This window comes from Ostrea edulis, chromosome 8 (assembly GCF_947568905.1).
Source record: "Ostrea edulis chromosome 8, xbOstEdul1.1, whole genome shotgun sequence".
Lineage (NCBI taxonomy): Eukaryota > Metazoa > Mollusca > Bivalvia > Ostreida > Ostreidae > Ostrea > Ostrea edulis.
In genome coordinates this window covers 30255436-30273561 of record NC_079171.1, presented here as the reverse complement: position 1 = coordinate 30273561, position 18126 = coordinate 30255436, and the positions used below count along the sequence as shown (strand labels likewise).

Below are 18126 nucleotides of genomic sequence, written 5' to 3'. Positions count from 1 at the left end.
TACTGAAGTATTGGGTCAAGATTTTTAGTACTCAAAATTATGTATTAAAGTATTTATATAAAACAATCAATCTAATTAAAATTAGGTCCTCTGATCCGCTCATTTACTATCGAATTATTTTAATTAGCTTGATAAATCAATGCACCTCTATATTCTACTTTGTTTTCTGCCTTTTCTTTGTATTTATTGTTCTTTGTTTTTAATCGTCGTGATTAGCTAAAGCGCCATATAAATGTACAATACTAATTGCTACAGATATAATTATGCTTATAATGTGTATACTAATTTCTTATCATGTTATTATTACCATGTAAAAATTATATCAAATGTTCAATATGTATATAGATCCAACTCATGTTATTATATTCGTGGTATATTGTGCATTGTGAACAACTCGGAGTATTATTGTACGTGTATTGACGTGAACTTTTATATAATGGATGAATGGGTTGTTTTTTTTTAATTCTATTTACATGTATAATGTGCTTCAAAACGTTTTATATAACCCGTGCCTGTAAATTGTATGGTTGTGTACTAATAAACTAAACTAAACATTGAGGACTCACATTTGAATTCATTCCAAACAGTTCCGTGGGGATCTGAGTTTGAATAGGTCCAAGTTTCACGTTTCTTTATTCATTCAAACCAACAATACGTGGTACATGAGGCCAAGTACATGTGATACATTCCAATGGGAAAAGGGATACAGGGAAGAGAGACACAAACATAATCATGTTCACATAAGGAGAGAAAAGAATGGAGCGAGAGAGAAAAAACCCAAAATAGAATGTGCAGTGTATGTATGAGTTATGGAGGACAGACTAAATCGTATATTTTTGTTATAAACAAAGGTTTCTCAATTTTTCAACACTTGTAGTTGACATTATTTCAGAAAATTTAACCACATTTGGATTTGTACAATACCTTGAATGTAAAAATTGTTTTCTTTATGGCACACATTGATTTGCATTCTAAAATAAAATGAAACTCGTCTGCAATTTGACCTGAATTACAAAGTGATACAACATCGTTGATTCAAAGGAATATTTGCCCATCTGCCTGTCTCTATTGGGGGCCGATGATTCGAGGTTCTGAATTTGATAAATATTTTTCTTAGTTTAATAGGTAAATTTTCAAGGTATTTTTCACGACCAAAGTGGGACTTACAAATTCTATAAATTTTGCCTTTTGATGAATTATTAATTATCACTTTCCCATTTTTGAATGAATTGATCATTTAAACGTTGTTTAACAATAGCAAGGACCATATCTTTGTCTTAAGAATCTTGCCCGTCCCATACATTTGGGACACCACATGAGGACAGGATTTTGTGAATACACTTTTTCCAGGAATTGCCAATACCTTTTTAGAATGTTACAGACGTAAAAAGTTATGCAATACAAAGACAATTTTGTATTCTGTAAAAGTAAGTAGATTAGTCCTAAAAGAAATCATTCTCGTAAAAACATTTATATATAATGGAAAACGCCCAGTTTTACCATACACCATATAGGAGAGTGTACTAATCAGCATCCCTTGCTTGTCGTGAGAGCCGAGAGGCGACTAGATGGGCGGTCTTTCGGATGAGACCGCAAAACCAGAGGCCCCTTGTCACAGTAGGTGTGGCACGATAAAGATTTCTCCCTGCTCAAAAGCCGTAAGCGCTGAGCATAGGCCTAAATTTTGCAGCCCTTCACCGGCAATGGTGACGTCTCCATATGAGTGAAATATTATCGAGAGGGACGTTAAACAATATAAAATCAATCAATCATTAATTCCAAATACGCATTGCTTATGGCTTTCAGAGCATTTTGACGTTGAATAATCAGTTTAAAACAGTTCTGAATAACGAAAGCAAAAACAAAAGTCTTGACTGTGGAGTTTGAATATATTTATTTCAAAATATAATCAGTTTTATAACATATATATATAATGCAACTCAGTATCTGAAAATGACGAATCATTATTAACCTATACATTAAATTGATTAATTATACCTCTCCCCAGCTCATACATAATATTGTTCAATATATTCCAAACTATACTACAGGATGTATGTATTCTGCACTACATAGAATTTGAAAAGGGTTTTATCAAGGACTGACATCGGAAGAGAGGTTAGAGACTCACTATGTCATAGTCTCGATCACACAGACGCTTGTCTTTATCAGACAAACGCGAACGAGTCGATGCGTCTTGATGGTCAAGACTAACTATGTCAATGTTCATGAGACATGTAGATTCTGTTTTTTAATTTTGTGATTTTTTACATTTTGCTTTATTTTATCTCACAAGAGACTATAATTTAGACCTTTATGTTTGAATGAGAATATTCCTGCCCCCCCCCCCCCCCCCCCCCCCGCCTGTCTCCACACTGCACGATATATCGCTGAACAGATTTCTTTCGTGAATGTGACACAAAACGAATATGCAGGAGAAAAAAAATTTCAAATTACATATATATAATTACATATCATTTGCGTAATATTAGCGGACAATTAAGAAAGTGTCCAAAAATAAAATTCGTTGTTAGAAACATTTGATTACAATGCATATAGCGGAGTGAAGCTGATCGTGTATTTCTGAGTTTTGTAGAACCACGCCATGGTACATGGATTTTCTTTCGTTCAAAACATTTGTAGAAATGGTAATACCGATTGTTGGGTGTTTTGTTTTTTCTTAATCTATTCGTCAATAGCCTTTACTAGACCTAATGCGTTATTTACAGGCACCTGTCTTGCTCTAATGATATATTGTTTTGCTGTCAATATACTTAAAGCTAAACTAGTCAAAATATGGGGGTTTGTTTATTCACGTGTATCTCCCGTGTGAAATAGAGGCGCGGATCAAGTGGTTATCAGAATTTGCGAATTAAAATAGATATACAATGTATATATAAAAGCAAGACAATGTGTGCAAAAATAATTTTGTTTGTATATCTTACTAAATGTACTGTCATGTATGGTCAAGATTTTAACCTTAAGGGCGCATACAATACAGAACACATCAGGGGAAAATATATTTCAGATCTACAGACCATAGCATAGATACATGTACTTATAAAGCATAAAATTCACATTCCGAAAATATTTCAAAGGTTTTGAGAAGCTCATTGTTTCATGTTTGCTAAATTGTATGATTTGCAGGTCGTAAGTGTTTTTATACACAAACAAGAACCTTATTAGCTACCGGCTCTTTACTATGCTGTAATTGAGTCTTTGAATTTTAAACGTGACACACAACTCATGTTACAAGGGGGGTAACCTGTACGTAATTCGTCGACGGCCTTTTTAGTGTACAATGAGGGAATCTGGTGTCAACATTTTTATTAGATCCACTCCTTCGATTCCTACACCTTTTTCAACCTTAATCTAACTGCGTCAGTAGATCCGCGCCTGACTCTATTGGCCGCCTTGATTTCTTCCGTGGCCTCTTCGCTCTCCTCTACCGCCGCCTTAATCAGTCGAAACTTGCTCCTATGTAAACTATGTTCGAAACAACCAAAAATAAATCGTCCGGGTCCATAGGGAGTCTTGCCGAGAAGGAAGTTGGCGAAGATCTGCTCGTAACTCGCCAGATTTAATGGATATCTACCAAACTGAAAGTGGAGAAAACGAAAAGAATCACACACATGGCTTCATGCGCCAGAATAAGAAAATAACACCTAAACAAAATGTCTGGTTCCATATGGCATTCAAAAAGAGAGATTTAATTAGGAATCTCTACCATCTGATAGACAGCATACACAATTTCTCTCACCAGAGGGCGCGTAAGGTTTGTGTAACGCGCCCTCTGGTGATGGAATGCATTATATACCGACTGTGTATACCATTAACAACGTGCGGATGATGTACTACAGGATTAAACATTCTTTTTGAAGAATTTATCGATGTGTACACTCTGGACATTTTGCTCACAAACTGAATAAAAGTGCGAAGCACTTTCATGTTAAGTTTGTGAGTAAAATATCCAGAGTTTACACATTGATAAATTCTTCAAAAAGAATGTTTGATTCTTATAATTCCAATTCGTTCCCTGTATTATCAATTTCAATAAATTGAATAGTTTTCCCGCACTATGTTATTTGTTTTCAGGCGCGTATGTATACATAGCATTTTTGGATTTATTGATGTGTAAATTCTCGTTTAGATTAACTTTTGTCCAATCAAAACAATTGTAATAAATAACATTGGAATTATATGTGCGTACAATCCACATCAGTTTCAACCGTGGATCGCTCTACTCTCCATTGGTTCCGTGCGAAACGAATCAATGCCGTGAAGTAGTTTATAGTTAGCAAAGTGATAATTTTATTTATTATATTATTCGGGTTTTTTTAAAAGGGGGCTCCCAATTTGAACTACAATACAGACGATACTATCGCGTGTACATGAATGAAAATTCTTATATACACTGTACGTGTGTGTACTAAATATGAATCAGAATTCACTGGATTACACCATGCGCCTCCTATACTCTTTCATATACATGATTTCAACGAATGAAGTTATCTTGCGATCATGCATGTGGAAGATGAATGGAACTGGCGATCGCGATACAATAAAAATAGCCATGTACCCCGTATTCGTGTCAGTCTTAACATGTGACACATTACAATGTATGTGTAAAGTTAATCCCGAATAATATATCGTCAGTTTCCAATCATAAATAAACGGAAATTGTCTTATTTAGGGTAGTCCAGACTTTAACTAAAATTAAATACCTCAAATCTAGTATTAGATGATGTGACAAGGATTTTTTCCAAAACGTATTGTTTCTGCCCCCCCCCCCCCTCCCCGAACTCTAGTGACCTACGTCTGTCATATTCTCGTACGCTGTCTTGGCCACCCTCTTCGCCTCGGAGTCCTCTAGTTTGACGAAATTGGCGTAGAAATCTGCCAGTTCATCTTCCTCAATAACGCCATCCTCTAAAAAATAAAATATTGTCAGATGATGGATTGTGGCAGGGAAAATTCTAATTAAATAAGCTTAATATATTTGAGTTATTCCTCTTTCCTTGAATTTTATTTGATCTTCATCATTTCTGCTAATTTAAATTTCAAAATTCTTTTTCATTTCCCAGCATCTTCTCTGTGCAAAGATCACCTGTCTAATCTGGAAAAGGGAAAGAGAATTCCCCGTATAGAATTTAAAAAGTTCAAATGTACTTCGCCATTAATTACAATTAGTTATAGTGAATCTGTTCAGTGAAAAGTGAGGGATAAATGAATTGGATGAGTGTGCTTAATAAATAGTGTTTGATCAAGATATACCAATATGAAAAATAAATAAATAAATAAAAACAGGAAGTGGGTGATTTCTTACCTGAACAAAAAATGCCACTTCACAGAGAGACCCATTTAATGTAGAGTAGTTGTAAATATAATGAAAAATTAATGAATGTATAAACCCTTTTTACTTGTAACTGTGCTATAGGATTGCCGAACGAAGTTTTATTCTGCGTAATTTCTCCAGTAAAACCTTTTTATAATTTTGTTGTTGTTGCGATATTTAGATATTTTCTGCAGTTTATGTTTGTTACTACAATATTTTTGTTATTTATTCTCTGTGTATAAATCAAGAAAATATCCATATTGCGAAAATAAAGAATCACCTCGTGTTTTATGAAATCACGACAAACTGTTTGCAGTACTGAAATTCAGGGAATCTTTGTACATTCACTAATTTTACAAAAGGGAGGCTTCAATAAATATTTGAAAATCATGGGATTCTCCTCTCTCTCTCTCTCTCTCTCTCTCTCTCTCTCTCTCTCTCTCTCTCTCTCTCTCTCTCTCTCTCTCCAAAATTGTAAATTTTTGGCCTTTTTGACATGCCTGTATGTACTTATCATTATATCTTTGATTTCATTTCGTGCTGATTTAATGCTCTTTCAATGGTGTAGTGAACCACCCTTATTAAAGTAAATAGAAGTGTAATTCATACTACATGTACCATCAATCCAAGCAATTTTCGCAACACATGATTTTCGTGAGATCTGCATTGACGATTTAGACACGTTATCTGTTCCTGCAAACGATCGATAACCATACTACCGTTCCATGACAGCGAGTCACTTCGCTTTATCAAATTTTTGGGGGCGGGGCTTCTTAAATAACATTTCAATGAAACAGGTTTTACTTTTGTTTTCTGAAACCAATCACATTGACAGAATGACATAGCATGGTCATTCACTTTTATCGAAACCCTACGGCCAAGTAGGGAGTGAAATTTGCATGTTCGATCAAGAGAACTGACACACTGTTACTGGAACAATAGTATACAACTGAGCTAAAAAACAAAAAAACCACATAACAACAGGAATTAGTTTTTCTATCGTACATACAATCAGTACTGTAGAGCTACTGTCCGTGCAACACTCACGGTTTCTGTCCTTGATCTTGAACAGTGATCTGGGGAGAAGGCGAAGCCACACCGGGAAGTTCTGCATTCCCATACTGCCATGAATCAGTTTGGCCCAGAGCTTATACCACTCGTCCAAGGTCACTTTATCTGTATAAAGAGAGAGACGTTTAGCGTTATAAACGTTCCAGCGATAAACACGTGTATTCTAGTGCCGCCAACATATCGTGGCGACTTCAGTTGTTTATGTGTTGTTGTTTTTTGTTTTGTTTTTGTTTGCTTTGTTTTTCATTTTGTTGTGGTTTCGACACAAAGTTCCACGAATCTAGTAAAACTTAGTCAACTGTGACGTAACTTGATCTGTAAATCTTCAACCAAATTGTCAGCTTCTTTTAAAAATCAAATTTCAAAACATGAGTAAAAGTCCATAAAACTAAATAGTGACAGAAGGTCAGAAAGACGGGTGGACAAAGGGAGAAAAACTAGCAGCCCTTAATGGACTAATTTCTGATGGAAATTACTTACAAGTGTTGCAACAATTTTCATTTGACTTATATTGAATGCAAACGTACTAAATGTTGTTTTCTCCATCAAAATCTCGAAGAAAGCCTCGTGTACGCCGAAAATCTCGTGATATGAGGGAGAGTTCGTATTCCATCCGGTGTAATCAACAATTTTCTGCAAAACCAAACCAAAAAGCAGTCAGTCGTGACTATAAAGTTAAGCGTAAAGGTGACATCACAGAACATACATACTAACGTTCCAAAAACAGCGTGTCACTTCGCTTGATCGTGCGAGCAAATCTTTGTTAAGCCATCAAATAGATTTCAATGAAACAGGTTTTACTTTCAATCTCAAAGACCAATCACATCGAAAGAATGGTACAGCGTGGTCATCCAAACTCTCTTTTATTGAAACCAAATTTAAACAGCCAATCAGTAAGGCCAAGTAAAATTAATTAGTAGATTATCATTAAAACATCACAAAAAAATGGGGCGGGTGGGAGGATTTTATTTTTTATTTTTCGCCATGGTATTCTTGACCTCGAGAATGCCTTCTCTCATTGAGAAAAGGCTTTATAAATCATAATTACATGTGTATTTAGGTTTCTAAAAGGCAAAGTGAAACAAAGAACGTTTACGATACCGGACCGGACATAAAAATATTCGGAAATCGTAATTTTGAAAAATAAAAAAAATCGGGGCGGGGCGATTTTCGAGGGGCGGGCGGGAATGATAATCTACTAATTAATTTTACTTGGCCTAAGGGATATGAAAAGGAAATCAAAATTCACGAGCGTTATTTTCATACGATACTCCATGCGAACAGACACACCATTTTCGGAATGATCGTACCCTAAAACCTTGAGCTTCCGTAAGAAAAAATTTTGCTTATTTCAAAGCCACCTTTTTTTAAAATCGCGGTTAATCATCAACTAAAAAGTCAGAACCCGCGATAACTGGTTGTAAAAAAAAAAAAAAATACTTTAAAAAAAAACCAACATGACTTTAAATGAGTGCTTGGATCACATGTGTATATATAAAATATTGAAAGAAAGTATTGCACTGAATTTCTTTTTTAAATATCATGTAAAATACACAAAAAGAAGAGAGATTCAAAACGGTTTTTACAACTAGAACGAAAAATAAATGATTTTTTAATCTAATAACTCCTAATTAGAACTAATCATGATAACCGGCTTATCAAGTAAACAGTAAGAAATAGGTGGTTATATTCAAAACTGGCTAATTATGAAAACCGGCTAATTTGTAAAGTACATAAATTATTAATGCCTTGGTGTTTTTGCGAGTAAAATTCATGTAAGGGTGTAAGGGTAAGGTCAAACGAGTTTTAATTCGTTCATGTTCAAATAAATCATTTGGATTTGGGTGTCGTTCTGAGTTCTGTGTCGTTCTGAGAACATGCCTCCTAAATCCACTGTGTGGGCATACTTTAAAAGACCTCATTTTGAAAAAACGGTGAATGTACTGATGTCTTAGGTACACTTTTAACATGTCAGTCCGGGTTTTGTCTTTCTTTCTTTCTTTCTTTTGGGTTTTTTTTTTTTTACACGAGTACTCGACTATCGCACGACTAAAGCCTCGGAGTATTCGACTAAGCCATCTGACTAAAATTGACATCCCTAATTGAAATACTTTACGAATTCATAAGTTACTCAAAAGACAAAAGTATCCTCTTTTTTCATTCCCTCTGCATTGATTAGCTTACACAACAAAACATACGAAGACATGAACTGCGACGCTGTACGCCAGTTTACTCCATGAAGCGCATAACTAGCGTAGTATGAAAAGTAGGCCACCGTGAAGCGGTGTAGTTTTGAAAAACCTTTCGCAAGCGTTCGATTCAATCTCTACCCAGAGTTGTCGTTCCTTGCCCTCACTTACACAAGGAACGATAACTCTGGGTAGAGATTGCGTTCAATTGCACGCTCTCCGTAATCATCTCTCCGTGTGCGGAGAAGCAGGGAGCTATGGCTAATACGTCTCTTACACTTGCTTATTTGCAAGAGTTGTAAGAAGTTTCCAAATCGCGTTGTGTTTCCAGAGTTTATTACCAACATACACTCATCTGCTACCATCCCAGGTTCATATGCTGTTCTTATCAAAGTCTATAAACAAAAGCTAATCTCAAAAGTTTTAATCGTATATATACTAAATGGTGACGTGACCTATTTTGGCCAGTTTCAGTGACACTTCTGTATTGTATTCCATGCAGCTGCGGCAGTGAACATTTTTATTATACCGTAACAAAACTGACAGCTCCCCCCCCCCCTCCTGGTTCCTGGATCCGCCCCTGGGATGTATCATATATTGTTTGTATGGTATCATCGTGAGGTTCACTTATATAAGGTCATATAAAACATGGTAACCTTTATGTAATTGATTCCAATGCATGCATCTGAATTTTCATGTCATGGCGCCACTTCGTTTTGACTTATTAACGATGGTATGGTCCACGGACCTGCATTGCTCGCTAACATGAAGTTTAAGCACATATTGAGTACAATCTGACATCAGAATAGATCCACATAGTTAATACATGTAATTAATATAATTAATTAAGTAATTAATATAAGAGCAATGTCATAATAAGGATATAATAAGATCCTTAAGGTAATATGGTTACAGTTTATATTTTCATTGTATTTCAAAAAATTAAATATATTTTCTATACTATTATTTACATTCTACTTTCAATTCTGTCGGAATTTCCAGTCGTTGAAATACGTCTAATATAAAACTTTGTCATTTTGATATCATTAGACAGAAGCTTTTGAGATTAGGTTTTGTTCATAGACGGACTATATTTATCAAGATTCATACGCGCATTGTTTACAACTGCATCACGTTCGTGAGGAAATGGTAATCATTACAATTTGTAAAGATATCAAAGACAAAAACAAGTAAATATTTATATGTGTATACATTGGCCTCACAGGCACTCGACGTTTTTTAAAATATATCTATATTTAAAAAAATTGTCTTCCTGTACACATAATATATTATATTTACAGGAAGACATTTTTTTAATTATAGATATATTTTAAAAAACGTCGAGTGCCTGTGATTGGTCTCTACTCACTTTCATAAATCCGTTCAAGTCTTCTAGTTCTATCGCCTTGTCCTCATTGGCATCTACAACATGTTTTTAAAGCAGACGGTTTTCATCATCAAAACACAGAATTCAATCAACATGAATCTGTAGACAAAACTTTCATCAATACATCGACCACACATACAATATTCTGTCTACTGATTAATGGGCGATAATCACTGATATAGAACCGATATTTCATACAATATTCTGTCTACTGATTAATGGGCGATAATCACTGATATAGAACCGATATTTCATACAATATTCTGTCTACTGATGAATGGGCGATAATCACTGATATAGAACCGATATTTCATACAATATTCTGTCCACTGATTAATGGGCGATAATCACTTATATAGAACCGATATTTCATACAATATTCTGTCCACTGATTAATGGGCGATAATCACTGATATAGAACCGATATTTCATACAATATTCTGTCCACTGATTAATGGGCGGTAATCACTGATATAGAACCGATATTTCAGGACAGGAAACACGAGTATAAAAACCGAGTAGATTCCTTTGCTACGTTAAAGTCACATTCCATTCAAGCTTGTCGCGATTAAGGTAACGATAAGGGTGACTATATAAGGTTACAAACATTAAGCGTGACTATCTGAAGTTTATTTATGTTAACTGTGTCCATTCTAAGTTTAGGCCATAGAATTATAGATTTATAATTGTCAGGCATGGGTAAAATAAGTTAATAGCGTTAAACTTGTCCATTTTAAGTTTACCAAATTTAAGCTTGTCCGTTTCAGGTTTACTAACATTAAGCTTGTCCATTTTAAGTTTACTAATGTCAAGCTTTTCAATTCTATGTTTCCTGTATGCATACATGAATTCACATGTTATTTACATGTCATTCTATGTTGGAATTCCCATGGGCACAAATTGTGCTCCTTTGTTAGATGACCTCTTTTTTTATTCTTATGAGACATGATTTATTCGAAAGTTTCTTCATTCGAGGAAAAAAAATATCTTGCTGTGGCCTTCAACATTTAGATAAATCGATGACATTTTCTTATGGTGGGTGTGACCGATCGAAAGGGGATGCTTACTCCTCCTAGGCACCTGTTCCCACCTCTGGTGTGTCCAGGGTCCGTGTTTACCCAACTATCTATTTTGTATTCCTTAAAGGAGTAATGAGATTGACCACTGTTCGTTATCTTCACCTTACTACCCTTAAGCTTGTCCATTCTAAGTTTATTTACAGTAAGCGTGTCCATTCTAACTTTATTAATGTTATGAATGACTATTCTAAGTTTAGTAACTTTTTATTAATAAAACATTGGTGGCATCTAACATTAGGCTTCATTATGAATATTTATATTGCACAAACCGCCTTTGAAAACATTTTAATGACAGTAGTTTGGTCACTCTTTTGATTGTGCGGACAGAAAAAAAGGAATCCAGGTTTTCTTCAAGAATACCCAAGCACAGACAGGCGCTCTTAATGAAATTTGCTACAAACTCACCCACCCCCCACCCCCCAAATGATGGAAATGAAAACTTTCTTAAAGTTATAATAGCTCTCAATCTGAAAATTTTATTTCATTATAAAAATGTGCTATTATGATAGTTTTGTATTTCACTTTAACCATAATCATTCATAAAATTAAAACGAAGTTTAAAAAAAAAAAAAGATTTCGGTTCTATTGAATGTATAGCGTTATACACGTATAGAAAGCAATTTTTGTACGAAAACAAAGCAGCTGACCGACTTGCGTCGCCAATAGAAATTAATAGGACAGACTATTGCCCGGTCAACAGTTCGTGAATCAATAGACCATGTTTGTGAAAATTGTTTAATTAACAGTTAAAACGTTCTTTTTTAAAACGTATATGTTTTACATAGGAAAAAATTAAGCATTGAAGCATTAAACAATAGTTATTTGTAATTCACCTTAATTTTTTTTTCTAGGGTCAAACTAAATTACAGCTGTTGTCTTTGGGCCCAGTCAGTAACTGTATATTACCAAACGTTTCCCTACCAATGAACTTACTGACACGATATAAGGTCCCTGCTCTGACAGGGGCGTAACAGATGATGAAAGGAAGTGTAGGCACCGAGCGGCAAGGGGTCTGGGGACCGCTTAAGGTCCCCCAGCGGGTGCACGGTAAGATTTAAGCATTCCCAAATGCCATAAGATGGCTGTTTTATCTTCAAATTGATTAAGACTTGGGAGAACGTTTTAGTTCCCTGATTTTTGACTAGGCGAAACTTTGAAATGAAAATTAACATTTTAGCAAGGATACAGTAATTTTTGAGTATGAATGAACAGTAATTGAACTTTATCTTTATTGGGGCACTAGATATGTACCCTTGGTTTCCTAGCTCGCTGTTCATTGAAGAACCACGGGTCGCCTTTGAGGGCTCAACAAATGACGGAAAGCCAAAGGATGTACCGCTAAGAAGTGACCATGGCCAGAAAGTGTGGATATAAGGTAGACGACTTATTTTTAGGTATAAACGACTTAATTTTCTTTTTGGTGAAAATTATATGTAGGCCCGGGCTTTTGTGCTACCATTGTTGTTACGCCCCTGTAACCATGGTAATATAGAACAGGGTGAAATTCTGAAGAATGATATTTTGTGTCTTTTGAAATGCATACAGATGTATCATTCCTTTCCATAGAAATATACATAATACGTATTTCTGAAGCATTATAAAATCAGACGTTCCACTTACCGAAAAAGTTGAAAAAATATTCCAGTTTTTCCTTTTGAAATGGAGCTAACAGCGTCATCTTCTACAGGGATCAAATCTCTGAAAAAGACAAGTAAGTTTTCCTTGAATAAGATTTTGATGCCTTACCTAACACTTTCTGGGAAAAGTCAAGGTCGATCGCATGGAAAACAAAAAGCAGTGCGTAGTTTGAATCATTCAAACGTTTAATGATATGTATATTCTCTATAAATGCCTGGTTACCTGAATATTATTAACACCAAGGGTTATGAAATATATATAATGAACTCCTTTATTCTACGTATCGAAGCTAAATTCTGATATTCAGCAGCATAAAGATGTGTTCTTAAAGAAACACAAACGCCTCTGAAAATTCCCACACTGATGGAAGACTTTACGGGATATGTTGTCCTGACTCTATATATGACTATTTTGGACCCTTCCTTGATTCAGAACCCTGGGGTTGCGAAATTCACAATTGTCAGCCAGCCCCCCCCCCCTAAAATTTAAATTGTAAATCGTGGTATCTTGTTTAGAAAAATGTACAAAACAATGTAAGAAGCAATAATTTCTTCCACTCCCGGAGAAATAAATGACAAAATCTATTGATTTCTTGAATTACTTTATTGAGAGAACTTAATTTTTTCCAAAAACCCTTAAAATTTGCGTCATTTTATTAATTTCATCTCATAAAAAATGATAGAAAATAGTACAAAAGACTAAATAGGAGATATATTTCAAGCCCTATAAAATCTGTAAAATCCAGGAGCTTCCCGGGGCTTTGTTCCCTGGGCCCCCCACCAGGGCTTCGCCCCCAGACCCCCTGCCTCATAAAGTGGCGCGCCCCGTAACCGCAATTCCTGGATCCGCCCCTGATTGTGGTCAATTCCCAAATTCCTATCTGCTCTCCTTTAAAATATATTTAGTTGGGTGTTGTTGTTTTTTTTTACAGTATCAGCAAACTTTAAAAAGGGGTTGTTTTTCTTTCAAATGGTAAACAATATAATTGCTATAATAAGTTTGGTCCCACCCTGGAACTAAAACTTCTACCGCGGGGATCATGAAAGGACTACATATGCCTTCTAAATACATGTATCTAATATTATATTTAGTTTCAATTTAGAATCAATAGCATTAAAGAAGATGATATCTAAATGTTTTACTCACAAACACTATTTACCTATACCAAGTTTGGCCCCGACCCTGAAATGAAAACCTCTTCCCTGGGGATCATGAATTTTCAATTTTATAGTAGACTCTGAGGCCTTTCTGCTCTACATGACTATGCGTTTAGTGGGTTGTAGAGAAGAAAACTTTTGAGGTCATTTTCGGCAGAATTTATCTCTCCCTTTTAGGCCCCGGGGGAGCAGGAGTCCTAGAATTTACAACTTGTGCCACCCTTTGTCCAAAGGTGTTTCATACAAAATTGGGAAAAGAATTAGAATGGTAGTTATCAAGAAGAAGTTAAAAATGTCCAGTTGTTAACGGACGACGCACGACCGACTCAGACCAATAGGCGGATCCGCGCCATCTAAACGTCACGATCACGTGAGTAACTCGGGTGACCTAACATGTCATTGTATCCCACAGGCAAATTTAACGAGGTGTTACGGGGGTTGTAACACCTCCTAAACCCCCCCCCCCCCCGCCTCTATTTGAGAAAGAAAGAGATTTTTTGCCATTTTTGGGGTCCTTACACCTACCCACCCTTTCAGTAGAAAAGGTACAAACTTGGGCTGCACCCCCTTTTTTGAAGGATTTCTGCCCCGGGGATTCTGATTAAATCTTTATGATAGGGAAGAGTATATCTAGATGTACTGTGATAATATACAATTGGACAGTATAAAGCGAACACTGGACAGTATAAAACATTGAACAGTATAAAGCATTGGACAGTATAAAGCACTGGACAGTATAAAACACTGGACAATATAAAACACTGGACAGTATAAAACACTGGACAGTATAAAGCGAACACTGTACAGTATAAAATACTGGACAGTATAAAGCACTGGACAGTATAAGACACTGGACAGTATAAAGTGAACACTGTACAGTATAAAATACTGGACAGTATAAAGCACTGGACAGTATAAAACACTGGACAGTATAAAGCACTGGACAGTATAAAACACTGGACAGTATAAAGCACTGGACAGTATAAAACACTGGACAGTATAAAGCACTGGACAGCATAAAACACTGGACAGTATAAAACACTGGACAGTATAAAGCCAACACTGGACAGTATAAAGTCAATACTGGACAGTATAAAACACTGGAAATTATAAAGCACCGAACAGTATAAAACACTGGACAGTATAAAACACTGGACAATATAAAACACTGGACAGTATAAAACACTGGACAGTATAAAGCGAACACTGGACAATATAAAACACTGGACAGTATAAAGCACTGGACAATATAAAGCACTGGACAGTATAAAACGAACACTGGACGCTCGGACATTTATAGGTCAGTCGCTAACATAAGCGAACACGTTAATAGCCAAAATAAACAATTGAGCAGATGTCGGTCAGTTTCGAGATAAGTAGGTCAGTTGTGGTGTGGAAAGCCAAAATAAACAGTCAGTCATATGTACAAATGTAGATCTGTTTTCAGGTAAATAGCGAGTGATAAGCCAACACAAAATCAATATAAATCCACACACAACATACGTACAAGAGTTTAGATTTATAACACGGAGGGGAAGTGTCATTGCACAACATGTAATAATACATGTACATTAGCAAATGTGCTGTTTTATACTCCAAAATATCGGGTCCGGTACACACACTATGACAGGACGATTAGCCTGATCCCTTCACTCAAGGCTAATTAGCTCAGTTTGTAGAGCACCAGTCGGTAGTAAGGGACCGGTCAATATTTATTGGGGAGTTGGGACCGGTGGAAAATGCAATAGGATTATTTTGGCTAACATACTGATAGGACTGCAACTCTTTTAATCATTGACACTGATAGGACAGCAATATTTCTTAATGCAAATGTATCAATGAAAACAATAGTTATATAAAAATGCATTTCAAACTTTTAATTCAAATCCTAGAACTTATCTATCTTACAAACAATGATACTGAATTGTATGCATGTTTTATTTCATGTCCAAGTTGTATTTACAATACTAGAGACAATTTGCAACAAAATACTGGACCTTTGAAAAATTCAATGTTAAAACATGTAATTAAAAATTTAAAAAAAAAGAAGTATTCAGCTGTGAATAAAATTACTAAAAATTACATGCAAGTTTTGCATTTTTTTTTTTTTTTTTTTTTATTTGTGGGGGGGGGGGGTCATCTGCGTCCCAAAGATGACATGATGGCCAAATCAATTTATCGATTTTTGGGATGGGGGGTGGGGGGATATATAAAGTAGATAATAAATGCACCGTTTTGACAAGAATGTGCGACTGTTAAACACAGACAATGTAAAGCACTTTATAGGAGCGTCCGTGTAATTTATTCACGTGTCAATTTCACAGTTGACCACAGGGGCATATCGACCCGTCACATGTGTGTAAATTCAGACGCAGAATCTCCAATATGTCGTCCACGAATATATATTAAAAATATATTGGGGTTATTTATAACATCAGAAGTTAAATTTATGTCTTACCTTTTTTTTATTGTCAAGCCAATTAATATTTGTATAAAACTCAAAAAACACTTTCGTCACTGGATGACCGCTGTTTATGTGAAATCGACACAGAGTTGTATTTATAGAATCCTTAGCGGGCTTCAGGCTTCGGGCTTCAGTTCAGGGTCATTCACTTGACCACAAAGGCGCGGATCTACGTGCGCAGATTTTCAGGAGAAACACTGAATTTAACTAAAGAAAGCATTGCATCAAGAAATAAATCCGAACTTTTTTCCCCCCTAGACAGATCGGACCACAAATCTGTGCATGAAAGTGAGAAAGAAAGAATCGATAGGGAGCGGTAAACAAGGAAGCAAGAGTTATCTTCTCTTAGTATATACAACATACATTATACATACAGTGTACTACGTTATAGTGTGGAGAAAAATGATTCTGATACAATCACATGAACATTAATCATGATTATAATGAAATATATTTTATCAATTTATCAAATATTTATGTATTTCTTTTCAATCCAACAGTCTTTGCCATTTTAGAATAATGGAGGATGTTACTACATGTAGACGTATATGATAATGAAAAGATGAAAATAACGAACAGTGATCAAGGGTGGATCCAGAGGGGGTGTCCAGGAGCCCCCCCCCCCCCCCACCCCCACTTCCCAATTTCTAACGAGACTTCAGTTGAGTCAATGTAGCAGTGTGAAAATTTTGTAAATAACTTTTAAATTTTATTATTAAAAGAATTGAATTTGCAATTGATAAGAAAGTTCTACTAAAGACTTATGCCAAAACAATGGCAAGCAGCTTTGATTTTATTTAATTTCCAATTTGATGTAATTAGTATTTTCCCGCCAAAAGTTTGGCGCCTTTTATACGCATGTGACTTTAGACCAGGGTTGGATTTTTTTCATATTGTCCAATGGGTTTGAAGTGTTCAGACGTTTGAGTTTTATTTATAGTTGAAGCTATTTCGCCATCAGGTTGCACCAAAAAAGCTTTGATTTATAGATTACAGCTTTGCATTTGATAAATATCAAGCCTAAAGTCCATAACTTTGGTAAGTTATACTATTTAGACTGTTTAAATAATATGAAAGTCAACAAAAGCAGTAATATAAATAATTTGTTTTTAACCTTATTTTTCTCACTTATTAAATATAAATAAGTTCGGTGGATCACTTTTATAAAATTGTGATGAAAGTGCTTGAATATCATTTGATATAACTTTGTGCTAAGTTTCAAATGATACAATATATGTATATATAACATGAATAAAATGTATGTAAACATGTATATGTATTTGACGTGATGTACATTTTTATGTCATTTTGATTCGACTTTCTGTTTGTTACAGGGCATTTCAATTTATAATATTTATTGTGCAATTAACTGTGCAAGTTAATGGAAATGCATGGATGAAATATAAACACAAACTTTTAAAAGGATTTACGCTGTTGTTGTATTTCTAATGAGTTACATCAAAATGAGAGGTGGATACTTACATGTAAAATTTTACATCATTCAAATTTATCAACACCAGTATGTCATTTGATTCTAGGATAAATAAGACGAAACACTGATATATATTTACGATATTTTTGTCAATGCAAGTATCACTTACAAATTCTTAAAAAGTATATGTAACATAAAAGTTTTGTTGAAGAAGCAGACGATTTTAAAGGTGAAAAAGAAGTGCCAGGAAATGCTCAGAATGCAGAATTTTGCACCATTTACCGCAGAGCTCCTCCCAGCCGCCCCCCCCCCCTCCTATTGGGAGCAACCTTTAAATCAGCTCCTTTTTATCATTCAAAATCAGGTCTGAGTAT

General features: G+C 35.3%; 1 protein-coding gene across 1 annotated transcript; it reads right to left on the bottom strand.

The window, feature by feature from the left end:
- Positions 1 to 1875: 1875 nt before the first annotated feature.
- Positions 1876 to 16469, bottom strand: LOC125662860 (sarcoplasmic calcium-binding proteins I, III, and IV-like). The gene is made up of 7 exons (XM_048895214.2): positions 16315 to 16469; positions 12682 to 12759; positions 9965 to 10017; positions 6934 to 7039; positions 6383 to 6511; positions 4817 to 4929; positions 1876 to 3599 (listed from the first exon to the last, which is right to left on the bottom strand). Exons 2-7 carry the CDS (start codon positions 12737 to 12739, stop codon positions 3351 to 3353), a joined length of 708 nt encoding a protein of 235 aa, XP_048751171.1. The 5' UTR covers positions 12740 to 12759; positions 16315 to 16469; the 3' UTR covers positions 1876 to 3350.
- Positions 16470 to 18126: the final 1657 nt, after the last annotated feature.

Coding starts and splice junctions, on each gene's coding strand:
- LOC125662860 (XM_048895214.2), bottom strand. CDS start 12,739: ATGACGCTGTTAGCTCCATTTCAAAAGGAAAAACTGGAATATTTTTTC. Junction 7,040..9,964: donor ACTTGAACGGATTTATGAAA/GTGAGTAGAGAC, acceptor TTGGTTTTGCAG/AAAATTGTTGATTACACCGG. Junction 3,600..4,816: donor CGTACGAGAATATGACAGAC/GTAGGTCACTAG, acceptor CTCCACTTTCAG/TTTGGTAGATATCCATTAAA.